This window comes from Mustela putorius, unplaced genomic scaffold (genome assembly GCF_011764305.1).
Source record: "Mustela putorius furo isolate JIRA1106 unplaced genomic scaffold, ASM1176430v1.1 tig00003937_pilon_pilon_pilon, whole genome shotgun sequence".
Taxonomy (NCBI): Eukaryota; Metazoa; Chordata; class Mammalia; order Carnivora; family Mustelidae; genus Mustela; species Mustela putorius.
In genome coordinates, this window is record NW_025422082.1 from 3,312,815 (window position 1) to 3,338,871 (window position 26,057).

The window sequence follows — 26,057 nt, forward strand, 5'->3', positions numbered from 1 at the left end:
GGCCAGAGAATCAGAGGCCCCAGGGAGTCAAGACAGGTGGGAAAAGGCCAGCCCTTCTGAGCATCAGCAAGGAGGATCAGATTTGGGCCCAGGAGGACGAAAGCACAGGCCTTTTCCACTTCCTGCCCGTGCTGGGCCCCTGGTCAGCCCCTGGCTCAGAGAGGGAGGGGTGGGGCTTTGGTGCACAGGGTGGTGATACTGGGACCCTTTCACACCCAAGCTTCAAGTGTGGATCCACTAGTAGCACTGCCCACTTTCTTGATGGGGACTTTAAGACACAGAAGGGCTATGGCTTTGCAAACAGCATACAGCTTTGTCCTCATGTCAAAGTCAAGGTCAGGAGCCAGGGCTTCTAACTCCTGGGGTGGTACAGGAATGCTGTCTATGTAGCCCAGACATGTACATGTTTGATGATATATATGTCCTCGACGGTTGTAGATTTCAGCACCCTTAGGCCCAGAAGGGGAAGCAGGGGTCATTCCCGGACGGTTCACCTCTGAACCATCTGGATCCTGTGTGGTTTTCCCATCTGACCTACTAAGAAGAGTCACATGAGTTCAGACCCGGCTCCCAGCTCTGCCTAGAACATCTGCCTGGGATATCTACTTGTAGAAGGAGGATAGTGTTCCCCCAACAGTCTTCTTCAGGCTCCTGGGACAGGGTGGCTCTCCTTCACAATTTTGCATTGCAGTGGACCTCTCAAAAGCCCTGTGGAGCAGGGGTTCATACCCTCTACCGATGGGTGATACCGAAGGGTTCATGCCCCCTACCGCTTGGCCAAGGTATGAGGTGGACTGGGTCTGTCTCACATCATTTGGTCTGGTCTGGTCTGACACAGAGAGAAGAGCAAGACTGGGGCCAAAGATGCAGCTTGGGCCTTTTTGGTCAAGAGGCCTGAGCTCTTCAACCAGGAGAAAAGGAGAAGTAGGTGGGTAGGTAGAGGGGAGGAAGGCAGATGCTGGTCTCTGTTTGGAATTGTGGAAGCAGAACTCCAAGTGCCCCAGGAGAAGAGGAGATGGGGAGGCTTTCCCTTCCAGCTCACCATCTCAGGGCCTGGACTGAGAAACAGGCAGGGAGGCCAGCCTGAGGGATGCTCCATGAGGACCAAGGAGAATCCGAAGATGGATCCCCTGACAGAACCCCTCCTCCGCCCTGGAGAAGTCTGCCCTGTAGCAAGAAAAAGCAACCAGAATGCAGCACAGAGAAGTGTCATCTGGGTTGGATAACCTCCACCAAGCCAGCTGGGTGTGCTTCAGAGATGCCAAGCTACTGTGTTGTTTCCTGGGGCCCAGGGGCCACTGGGGACTTTCTTTTCCTCCTTGAGGAGAAGGACAAGAGAGCAAGCAGCCCCAAGGGGCTCCAGAGGGCACCCTGGGTGGATCCCCTCTACCTAGAGTCCCATGGGATCATTTACACAGAGACCTTAGCTTAGCACTTGGCATGTAGTGAGTTCTCAGTACCTTGGTTTCATTATTATGGAGAGACATGGAAGAGGACTTTCTGAGATCCTCCAGGAAGTTTCCCTCCCCTTGACCCTTGACTCTCCCACCTCCCACTGGACTCTGATTTAGGTATTTTTCTATCAGGGACCACCATTTCATGACACCAGGCCCAGTATGTTGAAATCACCCGTTTATGGGTCTGCCTCTCCCCCAACAGAATGGAAGACCCTCCAGGGCAGGAATGGTGTCCTGGTGGTGTTCCTCTTTGTACCACCAGCCACTCCCTGTGGCCCCCCAGACAGGCACTATACCTGACTTTGTACAGGTTTGCTGAATTAATGGATGAATGAATGAAATGGGAAGAAGCTCTCATGATGATGTCAAGTTGCCAGGGAAAGACAGAGATGGGGGGAAGCGGGGGAAGGGGAGGCTTTTGGAAAGACATGATATGGGAGGCCAAAGAAAGGCAGAGGGAAGAAATTTCTCTTTTCCAGATGCAATTGCTTAGAGAAATCTATAGACATAATGCCATAGCACCAACATTTGCAACAATCCTGGGGCACAGAGCTCACAGTGAGGGCTATAGTAGATCAAGTGATTTCAGGAATGTCCCTTTGGGCACATTCAGGGCTCGGGGTCCGTGTGAGAATATAACTGTATTGGAGGAACCTGGCCACCCACCAGCTCTTTGCCAAGGCAGGAAACATGGCCAATCCGGCCACAGTTGAAGGAGGAAGCTGGCTTGCAAGGAGCGATTTCTGCGACAGGACGCCAAGGGAGATTCCCATAGTGAGACAGTAGGGCATTAGGAAGAGTCATTCATCTTATGAGGGATTTGGCACCAAGGCAAGTGTCCACAGGAAGGGAAAGGGTTCTTGGGCTGTGGTTCTTGAAGGAGGCAGTTCTTTCTGTCCTTGGCCAAGCTGGGGTTTAGGAATCATCAGTGGCCTCTGAGAAGACATGAGAACAAGGTTATGAAGACTGCAGCTGGGCAGGGGGGTGGTTAGGAAGCCAAGTGGGGAAGGGGAATCATTGGGGGCAGAGAAGAGAGGCAGACTGGGAAGAGGGAGATGGACTAGCAGCCCAGCATGAGTCCAGCTCTCTCCCCTTCTTCCTGGTCCCCTTCCGAGCTTGTCCCTGGCCACTCTGGCTTCATGTGGCTTCTTGAATAGTTCCAGAAGGCCACCAACAGGGCCTTAAACTTGCTGTTCCTTCTTGCCCAGATGTCCACAGGACTGCCTCCAGCACTTCCTGCATCTGTATGAAGGCCCCTCTCCAGTGAGGCCACAGGACTGCTCCCTATGCTACCCCCCACGTGATTGTAACGCCCACCCAGCACCTCTCATTCCAGTCACCCTGCTGTATTTTTCTGTAACACATATCACAATCCAACATACGTATTTGTTACCTGCTTCTGCCCTGGACAAGAAGCTTTATGAATGGAAGGATGCTGTGTCCCTCAGCACATAGTACTGAGGAAATGAAGTAACCAGCACTTTCCACGGGGCCCTCCACTGAGAGTCTGGATCTGAAGTCCTAGCTCTTCCTTTATTGGATGAGATCTTGGAAAAGTCACGGAAGCTCTGGGAGCCTCTTTTTTTTTTTTTTTTTTTTTTTTTTTACCTAGAAAAGAGGGTGTTGGACAGTTAGGGTCACTTATGGCACCTCAAATGCAGGGGAACCTCTCAAGGCGATGGGATGAGCTAAGGGCCCGGGCTATCCGCGATTCTCTCCTAGATCACCATGGCCAGGACAGCCCTGGATGGTGCTTCTGCTCCCAGACTAGGCTTGGGCCGGGACAGTTCCATCAGCCCTGAGGCTGGAAGCTGAGAACTGGCCAGAAGGCAGAGGTCAAGGATGAATGACTAAGAACAAGCCTCAGATCCAGGGAGAGGGACAGACGGGGAGGAACTGGGGCTGCTGCGTTTTATTGAAATCCCTGATAAGGATCAGGAAGCAGGCAACAGCCCAATGACACATTAATTAACTTTGCAGATGATACTGCATCGGGAAGGTGTCATATCCACCCAGCAAAGTGAGAGAGAAGAGAGGACCTGGGATGGGGTCAGGAGCCAGCCAGGAAACGGCAACAATGAACAGCAGCTGCAGCCAGGAGCGGACGGGACGGACTGTGTCCTCTGGGTGGACTTGGGGGGACGAGCGGTGGAGAGGATCCATTTTCAGAATACAGATGTCCCTCGGAGGGCTGGAGCTGGGGGCGGGTGGTGAGGACCGGAGGTTGCCGCCGCTCCGTTTGAACTGGTGTTGCGGATCTCTGGCAGACACAGAGCTTGCTTTCTTGCCTCTGTGTTTGGAGGGTGCGGAAAAGAGGACAGGGCAAGGGACGAAGAAAGGAAGTCACATGTACAGAGCATCCACTGTGAATCAGGTGCCATATCCTTTGTGTGGTCGGAACTCCGTGATGGCGGGTTATGACCAGAGGAGGAAATTCAGGTTGGGAGAGACTAAGAAATCTGTCAGCGGTCACACCATAAGCAAGTGGCGGAGCTGAGATGCCGACGGAGATGGAGATGGTGACTCCAGAGCGGGCTAAGGGCCCCAAGGGAAAAGCCAAGGAGCTGGCTTATCAAACCACCTCCCAGGTTTTAAGACGGAGTCTTGAGCAATGAACCAGTGCCCCAAAGGAGACTTTCCTTAGGACCCTGGGGTCACACAGGCACTAGAGATTTTCTGCCTTCCTGCTTGGAGGGCCTGACCTTCCTAAGCAGGGAGGAAAAGGGGACAAGGAAGAATGGAAAGCAAACTGCAAAGGACTAGAAAGTGCTACAGCTCTTACAGCCTGTGCTTGAGAAGAAGCCCACGTGCCTGGAGACCCCAGTCTGTTCTGGTCACTAATGTCTCTCTCTCTCTCTCTGTGCTGGAGACAGGGACCTGATTCTTGGGGGGGGGGGGGGGGCAGCTACCCCAAACAAGACAGGTGTAGAGACAAAGTTAACTTTCCCTCTGGAGGGCTGGGGTGTCCCCAGCCTCAGTGGCGTCTGACATCTCTTTTCTCCCAGGGAACCAAGAGGTGGAAGCATTCCTAAGACTATAACTAGGAACTCAGTGGGGAACTCAAACAGGGACTCAAGTCAGCTGTCAGCCAGTTCAGAACAGAGCAGTCTGTTTCTGTGTGGGCCATGATGCCGCTGTGAAGTCCTGAGGTAAAGATGGCTGCCGGCCCTGGGCAGGCCTCACTGGGAGAGCCAGCCCGAAGGACTTGCATTTGTGTTCCAAGCAAAATGAGCAGGGCCCAGAGAACACAGCTGGGCAGTGAGAGGATGGGAGGGTTGTGGAATCACAGAGGCTCCTAGGAATGGGTGAAGGAGAGGCCGTAGGTGCTGGGTGGGCTTCCTGAGGTCCAGGAGAGCGCCTTTTTTGTCCCCTGTCCTGGGACCTTGAGAGGAGAGGAAGATATCAGTAACCCGGCAAAGCCCCACATCTTCTTCCTAAGAGAACATACAAGGGCCTTCCTAGAGACGAGGCCAAGAAGCAGGCGAGGCAACATTAAAGAAACCACACGGCGGCCAAACTCCCACCCAGCCTCAACATGAGAGCCTTCCTAGTGAGCAGCCAGTACCATCTAGAAGCTTGGGTTATCTCATTCTTGTTTGCAGCTTTTGGCCATGTTCTGTGTGCTTCAGCTCCTTTGTAAGATTCCTCAGAAACCTTTCTTCCAGCCATCTGCGTGTTTGCCGGAAGGGAAGAAATACTGTTCTCACGCCCAGGTCGGAGGGCTGAGGAGCACTGGGCTCCTGGTGGCTAGCAGAGGTGGAGGCAGGGACTGTCCCAATTTCAAACGCCAGACAAGGCAACCATGACGAGAATGGGGAATGAAGATCCTAGGCAAGTGAGTCAGGGTCTAGTCCCTTCCTTCCCCCGTCATGGACAAGCCAGTGACTTATGAACAGTGACCTCTGTTCCTTGAAAATGACCAATTGTTGAAAATATGAGAGATGGGATAGAAAGGAACCTTCAAGCAAAAAGAGGGGTGAAGTTTCCAGAGCTGGGATGTTGGGAGAGGCTGACCAGGCCAGACATGTCCCTGGCCACTGTGGATGACTGACAGGGGCCTGACTGCTTGCAGCCTTGTCCCGGGGACTGGGGTGACCAAGGGGCTCCAAGAGTCCCTTAGATCTTTTTTCTTCCTCTGGAAACCTCATTCCCATTCCTATAAAGAGTGGGTTTTCTAAAAAGAACCACTTGGGATAGATTAAGGATTATGACCTCTTTTGAAAACCGCATGGCACCTTTTAGAAAGCCATTTCCCCCCAGTTGTTAAAACTTTGCCAGTATGACTTCTGGTCACTGGGACACGCAGAGGCCTTCTACTTTCCTCAGGCTTATTATTCCATGGCACCAGGAGGGCCAACCAACTGAGGCCAGGAAAAGGTAGCTCACAACCCCTCGTCTATGGCAGGCAAGTTCTGGATTAGTAAAAGGGGATCAGTAGCCACTGGCCATTAGCCATTACCTTGCTATCGTCGGGATCTACCTCGCTATTCCTTTTTATATAGTTGAGAAGAATATGTAGACCCACATTTACATCACTACTACCCCCACCATTAGAAAATAAGCCATTCCTTGCCCCCGCTTCTTATGAAGTATGTCCTCCTTTGTACCCAGCCCTAGTTCATGGAGTCCAATTTTGCAAAGAGTCATCACCTCCGGTAAAGCCACTCCCAAGACGAGAGAGAGAGAGAGAGAGAGAGAGAGGAAGATAGAGAGAAATCCTTTCATTTACCCTGAACACCTTACAGCTTGCTTTGGACATATTTAAGCCCCTTCCATATTTCTATGCCTGATTTTCCTCCCGGCCAAGCTTCCATTGCTTCCTTCTCCTGATAGCTCTATTCAGCCCTTTCCTCTACCATCTCTCTACTTCATCCCTAAGTGTGAGGGTTGAGTTTCCTCTCCCCATATTTACAAAACCCAGGCAGGTTGGGTTGCTGGTATGATGCTATCTGGGACAGCCTTATCTAGCTACAAAGTATGAATCAGAGATTACACCACACAGGGCTGGTGCCAGCCAGGCGGGCTGCCATATTGTCAAGTAACCCAGTGGTTGAACCAGGTTGGGTTGAGTAATATGCACCAATGGGAAGTGAGTTTATTAATCATGCAGCATAGTACACTGTTGACGAAAGTGTAACTCTGAGGGCCTGATTTGATTGGAGAAGGTGCAGGTGGGGCCGGATGCTAACTATGAAGACACCCAGTGACGCTATCATTCTCTGATAAATATGCCCTTGAAAAACACATGGAAATCTGGAAGCAAATATCTAGTTTAGCAAAGAGGTGGGTTATATGCTCAATCTTTAGGGCTTTTCAGCCATCTTGGATTCCCTTCACTGAAAAAAAGGATACTTCCTTGTGGCTATAGTTGCAGTTAGGAATTTTGAAAGTTTCATGAGGTGAGAGAAGGGAATTCAAGATGGCAGCCCGTGACCTAGAATTGTGTGGGTGAGAAAATGTAAGATTCCATACAGCATTCTCTTTATTGATCTCACACTTCAAAAAACATTCTTTTCTAGGGCCACGGCCCACCACCTACACCCGGGTCTGCCCTCAACTTCTTGGTAACTGAAGCCAACTGAAATACCACCCACATTTTTCGGGGCGATGGGCCTGACAGGGGCAGCAAGAGCAGTTTCTGAGCCGGGATGCTGTACTCCATTTCTGTCACTGGATGGTTGCTTCAGGCGGCAAGACATGGTCCCCCAGTTGCTGTGTCTACGTCTATGTCTATGCAGCATGCAGACACCGAGCCCCTGCCCCCAAGCTTCAGTGAGGCAGATGACACACAAAATACATAACAGAAAAGCCCAACTGAGTGTTTTAGAGGGCAGGCAGGAAGAAAGGAAGAGAAAGGACTGATCTGTCCAAGGATCATTCTAGAATAAGCTGCAGGAAGATAAAGGATTGTAAATAAGGTGAAGGGAGCAGAGTGGAGCTAGGGACACACAAAGAAAGTGCTGGGGAGGGGGTTGGTATGTATCTTTTTAAGAGAACCGGGAGAAAGCTCTAGGGCTGGCCAATGAACTCAGTTAAGAAAGGGCAAGTTTCTCAGGGAAGAAAGCTCAAAGAGTGGGGGTGGCATCAGCTCTAGGGGAGATAGAAGTCATAAGATGTGAGGGGTTAATGCTGTATAAAATATTCCTTGTATGTCCTCCAACTCTCAGAAGCATTGGATCCCGGGGAGTTCGCAAAAGCTGCTTTTTTTCAGCCAAAACCCTCTTTCCCAGGCAGCTACAAATAGTGAGGCCTGGAGAGTCCTGCCCAAGTGGGGCCGAAGTTGCATAATTTTTAAATCTGATTTTTCCCAATTATCTGACCACAATAGAGCTTCCAATCTCTCTGGTTATCTTGCCAACCTTGAAGAACCCTCTCTCAAGTCTCCACCTGTTTTTCAGGCTTCAAAAGCTGTAGCAAGAGCACTACTCGGTGTGGCTCTAGGGATTCCACAGGGTCCTGCTCTGGTGCTCCCAGAGCTATAGTTCAGCCACTAGAAGATCCCCGCCTCTGTACCCTCAATAGCCATTAGAAACAAAGGAGAAGGCTTCTAGAAGCTTCCAGTCACCAGTTCCAGTTCCCACGGGTTGATCTCATCTGCCTGCCTCATCTCTCTGGCAGTCTGAGACTCCCAGCAGCGTCAGAACCACTGTGAACCCTCGACACTGGGTTTGAAACAGCAGAGCCCACGTCAAACTCTGACCAGCTTTACTCATGATGCCAAATTCCAGGTCTCACATTGAGTTTTCAGAGCAAGAGCAACAAAGCCTGGCACAAGAACCTATCAAATCAACCTTCAGCCAAAAACAAAACAAGACAAAAAAACAGGCCAAACCAAAACTTTATACTATGAAAACAAGAAATAAAATAAGGAGATTAATAGGCCGGCTGATTGTCAGCAAACACAATATCTTTACTGTATTAGCATTTGCTCACAGTGCAAATGGTACAACATTACACCATTTCAATATTTCGGTTTTTAAAAATGCTGTTTTCATTAACTATATTATATTGGCATAACAATGTGACAAAGGAGCAAATGAAATGTTGGTGAAGAATTTCACCTTTTCACAATATCAAGCATATTTTTTTAACCTTAGTATAAGGTACTATAAATCCAAGAAATAAAAACATCCACAAAATATATTACATCTGGTTTGTCTTTTTCTAAGTACTCAACTTTATACAAAAGTCTTTCAAAAAATATCATTCCCCATAGGTTTTCCTGTTTAAAACCTGATTTTTTTTCTCTCAGTTCACATAAGTTAGAGTGCATTTTCTTTTGTTGTTGTTTTTTTAAAACATGCAGACATATAAAAAAATCTGGATAGCACAACCTTTTGGCAACAAAGTTATTTTTCTCTTAGTTTAAGCTTAAATGTCTGAGAACAGTTTTATTAAAACAAAGGAAAACTCAGATTATCATGCAGTGACATGCATAAACCAGAAGGAGCAAGGAAAAAATATTAAAGGATATTTGATTCCTCCTTCCAGCTCTGAAGTGACCAAAATTTTTGTTTTTAATAATCATCACATTATAAAAAGTATTCAGCAAAATACTGTCTCTGCAAAGAAAGATTTTACCCTTCAGCTGAAAAAATATGGGCCCTCCTGGCAAACTTCATCTTCTTCTCTCTCCTTCTACAAAAAAGTCCAAGTACCTGGAAATTCACAATCCCCCTGCTCTTTCATTTTTTTCCCCTTTCACTAGACTCTTTTTAGTATTATTTATCCACCACCAAAGGAAACAAAAACAAACCCAAAGAACAAACAAACAAACAAAAACCTCCGATGCTTTTTTTTCTTTAAAAAAAAAAAAAAGTGGGAAACGCATAAAGTGACTTTAAAAACAGACATTCTGTAAACTCCAGACCTTTGTTCCTTCTCTCTGGGCAGCTTAGTGACCGCAGGAGAAATAACGCTAAGAGGGAACAGTACATTCAGTCAAGACTGCTGGAAGCTGTGTCAGAGAGCAACCTTCCCTACTACTCCATTTCAAAAGAGTCACCCCTGTGTGTGGGGGGAGGAAATGCTAGGGAGGGGGGGTTGCCTGAGAAGAGGTGAGGTAGGGCAGGGAGAAAGTGAGAGCTGGGTGCGGAAAAAATAATGCCTCATTTCAGCAACAGGGATGAATGCAAAAATACCCATATTTTTAGGGAAAATTTGGACAGAGATGTGTGTATATGTAAATGTACATGCACGTACACGTACATACATATATATGTGTATATATATACACACACACCTATGTAGATATAATCTCATCGGTTAAATTTTTCATAAAAAATAAATCATTTAAAGCTTATATACCTACAAATTCTCTTTACTCCAGTGCACTGCACTGGATCGCCAAGTGCCTTGGAGATTTTATTTTGCTGAGAGAACATGTTGTGTATTATATATATATGTATATGTATGTATGTGCGTGTGTATATACACACACGCGCACACACACACACACCATATACACAGCTTTGAATTCTACACACCTGTTGTGTGGGCAGTGACAAAGGATGAAAAAATGAGCCTGTTTTCCCATCACTGAGGAGAAGGAGAAATGGGTATGAGTGAGCGAAAACAGAAAGATGGTGAAATGAGGTGGCTGGTTGAGGCCTGCCTTTCTGCAAGAAGATTTTTGAAAGAGATGGGTGAAGGCTTTAGAGAGAAGGGAGAGGAGGGGGGGAAAGGGCAGAGGAGCAAACTCAGCAACACAGCTTTTGGAAAGTGGGGCTTGAGGACATAGATCTATTACAAGGCAGGTTTAGTGATGGCTGCTCCTTCTCCCCGCAGATCAAACTGCCCTGAGGCCTGAGAGGGAAGCGCTCGGAAAAGGAGGGGTGCTGAGGGGCCACCCCTATACGGCGGTAGAAGCCCCACGGCGGGCCTCTGAGGCATTTCTGTAAGAAACATGATTTCCGAGCAGATGGAAGACCGTCTCCTCCGGCCACGTGCAGGCCCCCAACCTGGGACATTTCCCCAGCGGCCTGGGGACCCGATGTAGGGAAGAGTTTGGGGTGGACACAGCCCAGTTTAGCTCAAGAGTCTCACACACACATACACACACACGCACACACACGCGTGCGCGCACACCCACACACCCACACACATAACACTCACGCGAGCACGCACACTCGCGCGCATCCCCGCACGCAGGCGCGCGTGCGTGCGGCGGGCAGCAAGCTCTGCGCTTTGGTGCGCTCCTTACCCCCTCCCCCTCTCGGGTCTTCGAGGGGGAACCGAGGGAGACGTGGGGGGAACCGTGAGGTGCTTGGGTCGGGCGAGGCTTGGGCGGGCCCCGCCTTCAGTCCCCCGCAGGTCCTTGGCGCGGCCCAGCGGCCCCTGGATCAAGACGATCCGCACTGAACAAAGCGGGCTAGACGCCACCTTTCCGCCCCCACGCCTTGGTTAAGGGGGGGCAGCGAAGGGAGGGCGCCTCCTGCCCTGGCCCCCGACCGTTGGCCGGTGTGAAAGGGTGGAAACGGGGGACATCGAAGGGGAACAAGGGACCTTACGTCCATGGAGAGGCCAGGGCGCGGCCCCTGCGCCTCCGTGGCTAGCTTTCCCCTCTGCTTTCAGGCGAGCAGCTGGGAGACACTGCAGGGGAAAAGTGGGGATCTGGGGGCCCGAGCCTCAGGCGCAGGTGGTGACCACAGGGGCCAGGGACACGGGGGGCGCCGAGGACGCAGAGGGCGCACCCCCCTTCTCCGCTTTCTTCTCCTTTTGCTTGAGGTGGATCTTGGCGTGGCGCTTGCGCTCGTCGCTGCGCGCAAACTTGCGCCCACAGAACTCGCAGGCAAAGGGCTTCTCGCCCGTATGCGTGCGGATATGAGTGGTAAGGTGGTCGCTGCGACTGAAGCTCCGCATGCAGATCCGGCACTGGAAGGGCTTGTGGCCCGTGTGGATGCGCAGGTGCCGGGTCAGCTCGTCCGAGCGACTGAAACGGCGGTCGCAGCCCTCCGCCGGGCACGCGTGGGGCCGCTCGTGGAGCGGGGTCTTGCTGGGTCGGTTGGGATACTTGCGGGGCCGGATGGGCTTGAGCGTGAGCGGCGGCTGGGGCAGGCTGCCAAAGCCCGGGTGGATCTGCTTGTCTTTGAACGCCTTGATGGTCTCCAGGGGGGTAATAGGGGGCGGGTTGACCCGGATGGGGTCCATGCCCTGGAAGGGCTTGTGCTCCGGAATGGAGCCCATGTCGTTGGGGTGGTGGTATAGGTTGTAGTCAGGAATCATGGGGAAGAGATTGCTGTCCAAGGCCGGCTTGGCCGATTGGTAATCCTGGGGGGAATAGGCGAGCCCGGGGTTGCCTTGGGGGTCGTGGAAAGACACAGGCTCCGAGTAGAGATCACTGCAGTTAGAATAGGGGGGCAGCGCCGGGTACATGGCCTCCACGTCGCCCTGCGGCGGCTGCACCATGCTGGCCGTGGAGGTCTGCGTGCTGAGTGCCCCTGAGGCAGGGGGCACCCCCAAGATGCCGGCGCTCATGAGGCTAATGATGTTGTCCTGACACCAGTTGGAAGGGGAGTCGAAGGCGAACTTTCCCAAGTAGGTCACGGTCTTGTTGCCGGGGGCTGGCTGGAAGGAGCCCGAATAAGAGAGTTCCGGGTTGGGCTTCTCGTTGGTCAGACCGATGTCCATCACATTCTCTGCGGAGAGCGGGGAAGAGAGGGGAGGGGTGAGTGAAGCCGAGCCGGCTCCCGGGCCGGGGCGCCCAGGTCCTCGCCCAGGTGTGGAGGGTGCGGCCGGGTGGAGCGAAGAGCGCGCGGGGTAGGAGGAAAGCTGCGCCTGAGCGCAAAGCGGGCGGTGCCGCGCTCCCGGGCGCAACCTGGATACAGCAAAATACTACGGATCGGGGTGTGGAGTGGCGGCTGCACACACACACCGCACACGCCGCGCACACACTCACGTATCACACGCTCACACACACACACGCGCGCACGCGAGAAGCATTGTTGTTGTTTCCGAGGTGGGGCGGGCAGGTAGCAGCAGCTACAGGTAGTTTGAGACCCGGAGCGCGCCGGGCTCTCGCTCTCTAGCGCACGGAACTCGGCCTCTTCCCCTAGCCCAGTCCGCGCCTGGACGCCGCGCCTTTCCTGCCCGGACGAAGCCCCCATTGCGCACCACGCCCGGGTCGCCGACCCGGAGCGCTCCGACGCTTTGTCCTCCGCGCGTAGAGGGGTTCTGCCCGCAAAGGGAGCTCTCCCGCCGCCTTCCCGTGCCCCAACCTTCGCCAGGCCTGGAGGAGCTTTCGGCTCTTGCTGCAGGGGGGAAAGCCCAGCCTCAGCTAGCGAGGGTGGAGGGCGGCCGAAAACCGGCCCGCGTCTCCATGGCGGGAGTGGCCGCTCTTCCCAAGCCCCGTGGCTGGGGATCGCCCCCCGTGATGGCCCCCGCGCGGGTGGACCCCCCTCCCTCTTCCCGCCGTCCCCACACCCCCACGGCTTTGCTGAACGCCCCGGAAAGGCAGCGTCGCAGTACCTCTCCCACCGCGGGGACTCCACGCCGCACATGGCTCCATCCCGGGTGGGAGGCTGAGGGAGTAAGGGGGGAGAGCGCGGGTGAAAGGGACGCTGGGCTCCTCCCGGGAAAGGGGGAGACAGCACCACGCCTTGCGCGCAGCCTGGCGATCGCGCCCCCTAAGTGGAGAACCCCAGAGCCGCTCGCACCTACCTCCCTCTGGTCGGCGGCTGCCCCCACCCGGGAGAACCGAAGCCTCTACCGTGGCGTCGCCAACCGAGCCTTCCCGATCTGGGAGGGCGGGAGGAGTGGGTGGGAAAAGCAACTCGCCCCCCGGAAAATTCCCAGCGCGCCCCCCACCTCTCCATCCATCCATCCATCCATCCACCCATCTATCCATTCATCCGTCCATCCATCCATCCATCCATCCATCCATCCATAGATCGCCAGCTCGTTCCCTCCTCCTCTTCCTCTCTTCCCCTCTCCTTCCTCGCTGCCTCGCCGCCTCCCCGCCGCCCTTACCTGTAGCCATCTGATTATAATGGGCTACCGAGTCGCTGCTGCCAGAGAAGAGGTTGAGCGCGCTGGGGATCTCCTCGGGGTACAGATTGTCAGGCAGTTGGTTTAGCAAACTGCTCATGGTCACCGGCAGCTTCTCGGCGAGTTTGCCGGTCATAGCACTCCCGAGCTGCCGCCGCCGCCACCGCCGCCACCGCCGCCGCTCGCTCCTAACGCAGCTTCCAGGCAAGCGGCATCCGAGAGGCGATCCGTGGTGCAGGGGAAAAGCATGCGAGAGGGAAAGTTCGGGGGGAGGGGGAGGGAAGAGGGGAAGGGGTGGGCCAGAGGAGGGGATCTTCTCTTTTTGGGGTGGGTGGGAGATAGGGCAAAAGGGGGTAATCCTCTTGGGTGCCTCAGCTGGTGCCGTAAGAGGCTGGGGGGGGGCGTGTGCGGGGGGTGGGGGTGGGGGGGCGGCCCGGGCAGGGGGAATCTCGGCCCGAGGGGGTTGGACGCGGCCTCAGTATTGATCTCACAAACAGATGCGCGCTGGCGGCCCCCCCGCCCCCCGTGCCGCCACCGCCACCGCCGCCACTGCCGCCGCCGCCGCCTCTGCCGCTGCTGCTGCCGCTGCTACCACCACCACCAGCCCCGCCGCTTCCTAGCAAGCTCACTGCTGCCCAAAAGCTCCCAGCCAGGGAACTCCACCAGCCTATTTATCTGAGCCCCGGGAAAGCTCCGTGACGTAGCTGCCCATATATGGACAGACAAAGCCCAGCCGAAGGGGCGCGACGTCACAATGGAAGCTCCTCACAATGGAACATTAGAAAGCAGGAAGCGGGCCGCAGCCAACATGCGGCGCCCGCAACGCTCGCGCACCTTAAGAAAATGAGAGAAAGAGAAAAATAAAATAGAAGAATGAAGGAAAATTCGAGACGAGAGAGGGAAGCATCCGATCGCAAAGAGTAAAGCGCTCGGCGCGGAGTTGAAAAAGCAATAACTGCCTATGTGTTTATAGGAGGTCTGCTCTCTGGGAGCGCGCTGGTACCGCGGGGGAGGGGGCTGAGTTGTTTGCAAGTGGCCTCCAACACCCCAAGCAGGGATAAAGGGAATTGGAACTACCGGTGAGGTCCCTTTGCAGCCTGGGAACTTCTGGGGAGCCCGGAAGGTGTGCGCTCCGACCCCGCTCCAGCCGCTCCTCTCGCATCTAGGACCCTGCCTGAGACTGACGGACGGGGAGCGCGTCCCTTCCAGGAGGATTCTAGCGGGCCAGGGATCGCAGATCCAGTATCCTCACCACTTTCTGGCGGCTCTCGCTCTGATTTTCCGCAGACACCCCTGCCGCTCCCTGGGACCCTGGCCCTGTGCTGACTCCCCGCCGAGCGCAGCGGCTGGAGACCTTGATGGCTAAAGCGTGGCTGCGTCGGAGGCGAGAGCCCCGCGCTTTTGGGGTCGGGGGTGTGCGGTTTGGGTGGCAAAGAAATAGGAATGAAGTTGAGGGGATAGGAAATATGTGCACCAAATCCCTGATGATTCTCTAACGGTTCCAAAGCACCCCTTTGGCCACGGGATGGCAGGAGGGCCCGGCAGGCCCGGGCGCTGTCGCTTTCTGTTGCTGCCTGCTAAGGGCCCGCCACAGAGTTGCAGCAGGAGCAAGCCGAACCCCCCCCCCCCCCCGTCTCTGAGCCACCTCCTCTAGTCTCTGACCTCCCCCTTGCCTTCCACAGGGCTGTCCCCATCGCTGCCTGCCGGCGCCCTGCAGTCAAGGGCCTCCTGTTTGTCGACCGGAACGCTGTCACCTCCCGGAGCGGCAGCAGATCCCGGGGGCGGCTGCTACGTTCCCCGAGGCCTGCTCCGGGAGCGCGCGCGGCCGGGCCGCGGGAGAGCGGGAGGAGAGAAAGGGAGCGTGGGGGAGCGACCCCGAATCACACCGGCACCGGCTTGGCGTGGGAGGATTCCCTCCTCGGTGGCCATGTGGGCGCGGTGAATCCCGCGTCCCCTCCTTCCTTCCCTCCAACCGCCCTCCCCACCCCGTGCGCTGGGGAGTCGGGGTTGGGGGAACGTGCATTTCTCAGGGGGAGTGGGAGTGTTGACAAGGAGGAAGAGAGGATCCCGGGCCTCACTCCGTGGGAGGGCCACGCGGGCCGGGGACGTGTGGGAGGAACTCCCGAGCTGCTCGTCGTGGTGGGGGTGGATGACAACCTCGCTCCCCTCCCCTCGGCTCGGCGGAGAACCGGGGGAAGGAGGGCCCGGCCTCCCCCGGATCTTCTCTGGTTCTTGGGAAAGGAGGGATTCCCGCCGCCCGCGAGCCCCCTCACCCCACCCCAGCCCGGCCGCCGCTCGCGCCAGGCTCCCCACACCTATACCGGGGAGGCGCTGCGCCCCCGGGCTCTCCTCCGCCTGCGCGGCGCGGGGAGGGTGCGCTCTGCGGCGGTCCCCGGCTCCGGCCGGAATCAGGGCATGCAGCGCCTTCCGCCCCCGGCTCCCTCCCTAGGGGGGCGAGCGGCCGGCCCGGGGGCGTGGGCGGCAGTGTGAGCCCGGCTGGGCGGGGGAGGGGCCCCGGTGGCTGCAGGGAGGGTCGCGGGGCGGCGGGCCAAGCCGGGAAGAGCCATACAAGGAGCGGATCCGGTGACGCGCCGGCCGCGCCCCTTCTCCTCGATTTGGCTGCTGATTCCGGTCCCCGGATTTGCATATTTTGGCATCCAGTGGAAAAGGAAAGAAGAACGGAACCCGCAGCCTTTAAAGGAACCGCACAGACTCTAGCGTCACCTAGAGAGGCGGTCTGGGGGGCGTGAAAAATGAGCCGGCGGCTTGGGCCTCTGGCCGCCGAGCCTGGCGGCAAGGGAGAAGCGGGGAGTGGCGGTGACTGGCGAGTGTCGCCTGCACCTGGCCCCTCGCCTGCTGCGCGGGCACCGGGAGGTGGCAGGGGTCTCCGCGGGTTCCTGACAGGGGCCAGCAGACGCCGCCGGGGCCGCGGCCTTGGGCGAGCGGCAGGCCACCGAACTGACTGCCACTGCCCTTGTTTCTCTGCTCGAGGCACAGCTCAGCCTGCGGGGGTGGTGGGAAGGCGGCGGGAGACCTGCGGGCGGTCCTCCACTCCTGAGGACGCTGCCGCGATGCACCCCCTCCGTATTCGGCCAGACCTCTACCCAGGAGAGGAGAGTCGAGGAGCTGGAAACCCTAGTTGTGGCCGATAGCGGCCCACGTTAGGGAAAACAGAGGCAGGGGAAGAATTTGGGATCCTTGAGAGCTTCCAGGACCCCAGAGACTGTGGAGGAGTGAGCCATTGGAGACATGGCCGGGAAACATTTCCAGGCTAGCTGCACCTGTTGCACTCAAGAAAGGAGAGGAGGGAGGAGCAGAGCTTGCCCCCCTGCTCCACCTTCTGCTTACCTGTTGGTGAGCTCGGTTATGAGTCTTTGGGGGCAGATTCCCTCCCCCCACTTCTTCCTACTAGTTCTTGACAAAGAATGGGAACCATCAGTTCAATTAAATAAGTATTCATTAAAACTTCGGTGTGACCTGGGGCAAATTTCGGAATTTCTTTCTTAGCCTCAGTTTCCTTGTTTGTAAATTGGGGTAATAATAGTACCTATGGCTTAGGAAACTTAAAATAAAATAATCCTCATACTTAAGCTAGCCTCCTGGCAAGCACTCCATAAATGGCAATTACTATCAGTATATATATTCTCCCCCAGCTACCATGCATCTTATGTGTGAGCATAAGTGACCAAGGGATTAAAAAGGGCCAGGTATCCCACATCCGTGTGATCATACACAAGAAGCATGAAAGTTTATTATTTAGGGGAAAAAGAAAGTCTGGTTTGCATGCCAGGTACCTGCTGGGCACTGAGAGATGGTTAAAGAAAGGTCTTCACTCTGTGGGAGCACCAGCCCTGGGTAGCTGGGGGGGGGGGGTATGAAGTGGGTATGGGGTGTTTGGAATGGTTGCTTATAGACTAATAATCTTCCTGTCTGGTTGCCAAGCCTTGAATTCAGCATAGAAAAAAAGCTTTCCTTCTTCCCTCCCCCCTTCTTTCTCCTCTCCCTCCTGAACAGGGGCTGAGGTTGATTGTCTCCGTTTTATTGGCGGGCTCAGGTGAGAATGCCAAGGGCCTAATTACCTGAACTCCAAGCCCCGGACTTGTGGAGCGAGTAGGCACTGGTTCAGGGCATCCTCAGCCTGGAGATGGTGAAAGGCAGGCCCAGCCCCTCTGCGCTGGGGCCAAGGCCGCCCAGCCCCTGGCTGCTCTCTCCCACGGAACCCGGCTCTCCTTGCCAGCTGCATTCTGGGGACTGCTGCTGTTTATGGGGGCCATTGGGATGCTTGTCTTGGTGGAAGGATAAAGGGAGGAGTCAATGTGACCCTAGGAATTCACCCCCGAAAAAGGCCAGGTTGTTGCTATGTTTTGGTCCTTAGTTCTGCAGTCACCTCTGAACTTGAGCTCCCATTTTTGCTACAGATATCCAGACCTCAGCAGTCTTACAATAACAGACCCACCCCCCCACTGCCTATTAATCCAATCTGGGGTGTTAGCAATTGTTGCATTGCTCTTCCCAGAGGCCATTTGCATTTTAAAAGAAAATGCTTAAGAAGGGTAAGAAATAACCCAAAGGAATGATGCCCTTTGCTTTGCATGATCCTTGGAGATAGTAGCCACTCAGTGCTGGAGGACTGTTTGACTGTCAGTAGCAGGCCCAGTGACAAGCAGCGGATGTCTGGCCTACTACAGAGTGTCTGGTGTTCCTCACATCATTCCAGACACTTGTATACAAGGCCCACTCTGGCAGGATTGCTCTGGACTGACCCTTGCCTCAAGGGTGTTCCATTGCTTTCCATTTTGGGGTGCCCCCCCAGGATGTGCACAGGAGACAGACAGGTCATTGGTGGACTCTGCCTGGCCCGCTGGGTATTCTCGAGGTCATTGCTATTTGTTTGATCATGACAGCCAGCTGAGGCTAGGTGAATTTTGCCTAGAAGCTTTTGGAGGGCAAAGACTGTAGAGAGCCATGAAGACTTTTGAGGGTGTGCTCCTTCTGAAGCCACAGAAGTTGGGTCCATGGGAACCCTGTGGACATAATTCATTGTCTTCATTCTTTACAGCAATCCAGTGAAAACACGTTTAGGGCTGCTCCCTTAACATTCGGCCTTAAAAAAAAAAAAAAAAAAAGTAGAGTCCAAGTTGTTCATTGGAAGATACTGGGCCAAGAAGTGGCCAAGCTGAGATTTGAACTCAGGGCCTTGTAACTCCAAGCTACCTACCGGTCTTCATCCCAGCCTTTGTCCCCATCATGCCTGTCAGAGAAAGAAATGAGATGACAGAGGTGGGTAAAAGGATGGATAGGTATACAACTTGTGGAGAAGGTGATGGGTAGAAGAAAGGTTCATTGGAAAGTTGCCTCCCTGCACCAACTTGGACCCAGCATGGGGTGGGGGAGGAGTCCCTGCCCAGGGGAGAGTCTGGGGCTAAGCACTCAGGGAGGTTGGGGTGGTTGAGCAGCCTTTCCGCAGGGCTCTTAGGAGGTGGAATGGCCACTGTGCCCCTCTCTGCCCACATCCTGTGACCCGAGGTTGTCTTAGGCCACAGGGGCCTCTCCACATCAGTCCAGCGCTTCCATTTTGAACACCTGCCTGTGCCCCATTTCGAAGTAACTCCTTATAATTATGTTGAATCAGGATGGTTTTTGATCACACTTCCAGTAAGTCTGGTGACCAAAAGGGAGAAAGTCTTGTTTCAAAGTAAATTTGCTGGGAAGGAGCCCCTGGTTGGTCCTGGAACCCCCTTCTTAGACATCAGTCCAAGGCTGCGAGTAGCAGCCACAGAGGTGGAGAGGACAAGCATCTAGGGCAGGGCTGGGTGGGGGAGCAGGGAGGGAAGGCAGGTCTCATGCCGAAGGCAACACTTAAAAGAGTTTGCTGGATGGTTAAGTGGAAGGTGGAAACAGGAGTTCTGGATTCTGATGTGAATTACCTATGTGACTTTGAGTCCGACTCTCTTGTTCCTGGGCTTCTGGTAGGAAGTGGACCAGACAACCCACCCCTAAAGTCTTCCCAGTCCTGTTAATCCACTGTTTTAGGATTCCACTGTACAAAAGGTTGGGAGGAGACATGTTAGTGTTCCTAATCGAGTTTGGAGTTCTATAAGGCTTGTCCGGGATCCCTGTGGAGGATGAAGCATGGGTGAGGGCGTGAGGCCTTAGGATGGGAACTTTGCTGTGGTGGCTTAGGGCTTCATGGAAGGTAAGTGGAGTCATGTGCTCTGAAGGCTTGTCATTGCCCCTGGGGGCCGAGGTGGGACAGCCCCCTTCTCAACTGGGAGGGAGGACTGTAGAAAGGACTCTTGGGGGATGGGGCTTTTTGAAAAGAGGAACTTTGTCATCTGAAATGAACCAGAAAATGTGTGAGTGTGAGGGAACAGTGGGGGAGGCAATCAGGGGGAGCAAAGAGAGAGAGAGAGAAACGGAGAGAGAGATGAAGAACAGGTTCTCTCCCACTTTCTTGCTGGGCTGCAGGCTTTACCCATGGGGCAGGTGCTGGATTCCAGAGGCTGGGATGTTTCTCTCCTCCCAGCCCTGTAAGATATGCCTCAGGAAACCAGAGAGCTGGGGTTGAGATCCTCTCCCCTTACCAGGTCCTTGGCTCAGGACCCTCGCCAGCCTTAAACAAGGGGGCCCTTTGCCTCCTCCATCAAGGTGAGGAGTTGGAGACAGACTTGCGTTTTTTTTTTTTTTTTTTAATTTCTTTGACAGAGAGAGATTACAAGTAGACAGAGAGGCAGGCAGAGAGAGAGGAGGAAGAAGGCTCCCTGCTGAGCAGAGAGCCTGATGTGGGACTCGATCCCAGGACCCTGAGATCATGACCTGAGCCGAAGGCAGCGGCTTAACCCACTGAGCCACCCAGGCGCCCCCAGATTTGCGTTCTTTTTGGCATTTCTGGACAGTTAAAACTCTGGGGTCTGGGAAAAAGCAGTGAATGACTCTTCTGGGCCCAGAGTTTGGGCTCCTCAGTTGTGTTATCACCCTCTTTCACCAAGATGGCTTAGGCAGGGCTTCCTGACCTTTGTCATGCCTTAGCTATCCTAGGAAATGAAAACTCTTTTTACAACACTGGGGCAAAGGACTGATGCTGCCCCAGGACCTTTCCCGTCACCTTGAGGGCCAGGGGAACAATACTGGCCAAGTGGAACCCACTAGAAGTCTGCCCATCAGCTTGACTGATGGCGTGAGTTTCCCTGACAGGGCTTAGGGCAGATGGCCAAAGGGTAAGGGGCGTGATTTCTCGCTCGCGCTCTCTCTCTCTCTCTCTCAGCCACTGTAGCATTATTTGGGCTGTTCAGAACTATTTGCACCAAGATCACTCAGAAAGTTACTGGAAGACAAGAGATGGTATCTAAGCTCCCAGAGGGCAGGGACCGAATCTTACTCCTCTGCCTCCCTAGCACTGGTCCCAGGCCTGCCCCGGTGGGGGCACCATACAAGCTTATTGACCCAATTCAGGGGCCCACCTTGGTGATTCTGAAACCTGGTCTATTTGAGGAACAGCCTGATCCACTCAAACCTTACCACCTGAACCCCCTCCCATCCCCGCCCAGGACAGAGTACCTCTTGTCCAGCAAAATTCCATTTTGTCAGGGGAGCTCCTAGGTCTGGGACTTAGCTCTCTTGCTTCAGTGAGGCAAACATCTAGGAAGCCCTTCCTGTGTACTGTTTTTGGAGGGAAGCAAACTTGAGCCTGGGCTCCTGCTGTTTTTCAGGGAGCATAGCGGCTTCTAGGGAATGAGGAAGGAGGAATGAGGAATGTCTCAAAGGAGCACAGACAGGGGGTTCAGAGGCAGAAGGACCTCTGTGGCCTGGCAGGAGAGATTTGTCCAGGAAGAGGGGAAGGCCTGATGCAGGGTGGGAGTGTGGTGGTCCTGAGACCCATAGTGAGGAGGGGAGCAGACAAGAGGGGAGAGAACAGGAAGGGAGAGAAGGGGAGGGGGATTCTGTGATCCTCCCCCCCCATTTTCATTCAACTTTATATTCTTCATCTCTGGAACTAGAACCCATTAGCATTGCCCTTCCAGAACTTCTCAGAGTACCTAGCCTAGGCCTGATTATGGTTTCTTGTGGAGGTGAGTGAGGAACCCTGGAGAGAGAGAAGGGAGACAGTCCTGAGTCCGGATCTGCTAGATCCTATGAGACATTCGGCATCTACTAGAATGTAAGCTCCAGAAAGTTCCATAACCCTCACTGCTATATGGCCAGCGAGAAGTGGGCTTATGGGGGTGCTCCATACGTATTTGTTGAAGAATGAATGTGAAGACACTCTTTCAGGTCCCATTCGTGATGGTATTAGCAGCATTAGGAAAGGGGGCTAACCCCAGTTGTGAAACCAGGAGGAAGAAGGAGCCTGGTGAGTCCAAGGCAACATGGGTCCCAGGCTGGGGGCAGGGTAGGATTAATCATACATAAACTCAAGTGGTAATAGCCCCGTTAATTGAGTGGTAATGATCCTTGGCATTTTTCATCTTCAAAGTGAGGAACAAACTGTAATTAATACTCCAGCCACCCGGGGGCAGGGTGGGGGGTGGTGTGGAGAATCTGGAGCTGCTGCTACTCAGTCCGGGAAACTGAGGCACTGGCAGTGAAATTGGCTAGGAGAGTGGATACAAAGCTCAGGAGAGGAGCCCAGAACCTTCCGGGATGCCTTGAACACATTGCGGGGTGTCCCCCTCCCAATCCCAGGAAGCTCAGGAGCTGAGATCACGAATGAAGAGGGGGCACTGGGCATCCACAAGGGGCAGAGAAAGAAGTCTCAGCCTCCGGCCTGGCCAAGGCTCATCTGGTGTGCTGGTGGCCTGGCCCACGAGAGCCAGCCCAGGCCCAGGTTGAGCCCAGAGGCGGCCCTGGAGTGGAGGGTGGAGCAGGGGAAGGGTACCCGGGAGTCCTTGGCGCCCAATGGCAGGCCTGCTTGTGGCATACTCAGCGTGAGTCACCAGCGGCTCCGAAATGCCTCCCGGTTTCCTCATCGCAGTCTGGCTGCCCTGAGCCCCGAGGGAGTTTTTCATTAAGGTGATTACCCTGCCGTCATTAAAGGGCGGTAAATATCACCCAGGGACGGAGGGCGCGCGGCTGCCTGTGAACTGCAGCCTGGGTTCACAGGTGATCCCTGCCCCCAGCCCACTGCTGCAAGTAGAGACGCTGGACCTCATGGCCACCAGTTCGAATCCTCGGTATCCAGTACCCAGGGCCCAGGAGCTAGCCCCTGGCTTCTGCGTTCCCAAAGGCCCTAATGCCATCCTGTTTCTCTGTACCTCTCACACCATGTTGCATTTTCTTTGAGGAAGGTTGGGTCCGTCCATCCCCCAGTTCAGCCCCCACTCACTCAGGAAACCTCCTCTCCTGGGATACACCCCTTCCAGGTGATGATCAGACACTACCTCCAGATTGCCACCATCCCCACTACCTTTTTATATTTATTTGTTTAATCTTTTGACAAATGTCTCCTCCCACCTCCCAAAGGTTCCAGAAGGGCAGGAACTGATTTTGTATTGTTTACTCTTGGTGTTGTCCCTCCCCCTCCCTCACCCCCTGCCCACTCTCTCTCCACCTATCCCCAGAGTCTGTTGTCTAGCAGGCCTCCTTCCTTCGAATGAATGAGTCCCCACAAGGTAACAGAACTGCTTGACGGCTCCCGCCCCTCTGCCCAGTTGTTGTCGACACGGGACAGTGGCGTCTTGTGCGCCTACAGTGTGTCAGGCATGGGGAATGTGGCAGGGAGGTGAACTTGGAAGCCCTTGCTGTGGGGAGACTCAAGGCCAAGTGAGTGCTCACAGTGGGGGCGGGCAAGATGTAAATCTATAGGAGGTGGGGATTTGGGGGAAAAAGAAGGAAGAGGGGTGATTGATGGGGTGTGCATGTAGGGATCTGGTTTTAGGTAGTCATTCTTCCCCTTCTTCGCATTTAGTGCAGCTGACATCAAAATCGAGAATCGGAATATGTCGGTCTGTGCTGTGCGGTCCAGCTAATTTATTATGTGCTCCCTGAAAAATTCTGTAGAGAGTTCGATCTTGGTTTCAAACAAATTACAGCAGGACACCCTGGCTGGCTCAGTGGGAGGGGCACGCAACTCTCAATCTCAGGGTTGTGATTTTGAGCCCCGTGTTGGGTGTAGAGATTATTTAAATAAATTTTTAAAAATTACATCAAAGTCCACTAAGGAAGGCCCGGTCTCGGAACGACTTGGCCCCTTGTCCCTGGTATCAGCCACTCTTCCCTGGGTCAGCTTTGCCGCCTGCCACCAGGTGGCCTGAGATAAAATTCTGACAGCTCTGGAGGACGCAGCTGGTTCAGAAGCCTTGCGGGAAGGGATGGCAGCGGGCCAAGGGTGACTGTGGCTGTGGGTACCCCAGCCCCGAATCTCAGAGCTGCACTCCCCTCTTGCAGAAACCATCTCTCAGATTGGTGAGAGAGCTTCTTCTAGACCCCAAATGAAAGAAAAAGTTGCTGCAATGGAAACTCGAACGAACCCTCCCTCCTTGCCCCACTTCCCTCCCGCGGTCACACTTCCGGCAGCCACCACAGGGTATTTTAGGTTCGAAAACAAAGCGTCAGATCTATTTGAGCAACTTTTTTTTCCATTGGAGTAGAAGCCCAGGGGCCTGTGGCCACCCTGGGCTCGGCCACTTCCCCAGGGAACTGACGCGTTTCCCCTTCTCTGCTGAGGACCAATTTAGCAATTCAGACTGGCCACTTTTAGCTTCTCCTTTCCTTGGCCCGGCAGCAGGCAAGGGCCCAGAGGTAGGCCGCAGGGAGGACGGGTGTGTGTCTGGGCGCCTTCCTTCTGGACTTCAGGGGAAGGCCTGGGTCCCTCTTCTGCCAGAACCTCCGTCTTACCCCTCTCCAACACTCCTAAACATGCTTGTGTGCCCATGCGTGCGCGCGCACACACACACACGCACACACCCCTCCAAGACCTATTGCTTTAAATCCATTTGCTACATCAGAAGACTGCAAAGTGAGATCTGGGATTAGGCCCTGTCTGGTCCTAACTCTATGCCAAAGGATGGTGTGTCTGTGTCACTGGTGGGCTGGTGTGTATGTAGGTTGTGAAGAGAGTGGGCATGCATATATGGAGACGGCACGGACACACAAATCGTATGTTCACAGCCCTCCCGGGCTACACAATGCATGTACACACAGCTTGCATGGATGTCTAGACAGAGCCTGGCAGAGTTGAAACCCTGCCGTGTCTAGCGGGTGTGTACACCATGTGATTTTGTGTGGGCTGCTGTATTTACAGTGTGCATGTGCAGGGTGTGTAGAGGTGTGTCGAAGTGTGCGCACGCACGTTTGTATACAGATGGGTGGGCTGGCCTGGTTTTCAGGGGCGGGGTGGGGGGGAGGAAGACAGCAGAGCTCTACACAAGGGTGGCCCGTGTCCTTGGGGGCAAATGCATACAAGGTCCGTCTGTGGACCCGGCTCTGAGGGCTGGTTAGCGAACTGCAGGTGTGTGTGTGTGTGTGTCTGGGGGATGCTGGCTAGGGACCAGCCGGTTTGTCCTTACATACGCCTTTATGTTTTACTTCAGGACCCTGCCAGGCCTCTCTCCTCAAGCACCCCCTGCCCCTCCAGAGGCTGCCCCATCTCCCCCCTACTCCAGAGCCTCCCCCGTCTGCTGAGAGCCATAGGTCTCCCAATCGCACGACTCTTGAGGGACACCTTCTGGAGATCAGGGACCTGCTAGGTTTCTTTTGTAGTTTCTCCCATTCTTTGCACACCACAGAGCCTCCATCCGTGCTGGAGACCGGCTGACTGTGCTGGCTTCAGCGTGTCCGTGAAGGCTGTGCTGCTTTGTGATGACTTCAAAGTGTACATATAGCTTTCTTGTGGACTTCAGGCCAGTTTGTGTGTGTGTGTGAATGAGTGAGCAAGCATGTGAATATGTGAGTGTGAGTGACGGTAAGTATTAGGAATACATATGTGACTGTGAGTGTGTGAGCGTGTGTGGGTGAGTGAAAGTGAGCAGTGAGGGTTGTGAGCGTGTGAGAGAGTGAATGTTTAGGGGGGTGGGTGTGGGTAAGGGTAGAGGGTGTCTGGACTCCTTTGGGGGTGCTGCTCACGCCCGCCTGTCTGCCCAGGCCCTGGAGGAAGCCCCCTCAGCCTGCCTTTCTGAAAAGCTCAGCCTCTTTCCTTTGAACTGTCCTCTCTCCGCCCACGTGACTTTCGCCAGTGGGGAGACCCCAGCTCACGAGGGGTCAAGGGGGTGCTTCTGAGTCCTGCCGTCCTTCCAGGCATGTCGGGAGGCTCCGCAGGTACATTTCTACCCTCCATCCCTGGGTGCAGACATGGGGCCTGTGTGGTCCTCTACTTTCCCTCCACTAGGCTCCCTGAATGGGTTTCCTCCAGCCTGGATCTGGGAAGGATGAGCTCTGTTGCTGGTTATTGCTTCTGGAAACAGGTTCTCCTGAAACCCCAAGGTCTTCAGCTCCCTCATCGGCAAACCTCTTTTTAGTTTGGCCCTCCTGGTAGGGTTTTCTGCAGCCAAATGCACTGCTGGTGGCTTTTTCTCGTTTACTCCCACTCCTGCCCAGCCAAAGGGACTGTGGTGGTGGCTTCCTCTACCATTCCTCGAAACAAGCACATAGAGTTGCGGAATATTCAGCTGAAGGGGGCCT

The 26,057-nt window shown here is 54.4% G+C and overlaps 1 protein-coding gene across 4 annotated transcripts; it reads right to left on the reverse strand.

The window, feature by feature from the left end:
- Positions 1 to 3,495: 3,495 nt before the first annotated feature.
- On the reverse strand, positions 3,496 to 15,051 carry EGR3 (early growth response 3). Of its 4 annotated transcripts, XM_045069486.1 has the most exons (3): positions 13,425 to 13,485; positions 12,924 to 12,976; positions 3,496 to 12,094 (listed from the first exon to the last, which is right to left on the reverse strand). In XM_045069486.1, exons 2-3 carry the CDS (start codon positions 12,961 to 12,963, stop codon positions 11,085 to 11,087), a joined length of 1,050 nt encoding a protein of 349 aa, XP_044925421.1. In that variant the 5' UTR covers positions 12,964 to 12,976; positions 13,425 to 13,485; the 3' UTR covers positions 3,496 to 11,084. The 4 variants fall into 4 exon arrangements, with proteins under 4 accessions (XP_044925421.1, XP_044925422.1, XP_004763331.1 ...); XM_045069487.1 differs by lacking the exon at positions 12,924 to 12,976 and having other exon boundaries at positions 13,453 to 13,588; XM_004763274.3 differs by lacking the exon at positions 13,425 to 13,485 and having other exon boundaries at positions 12,924 to 13,333.
- Positions 15,052 to 26,057: the final 11,006 nt, after the last annotated feature.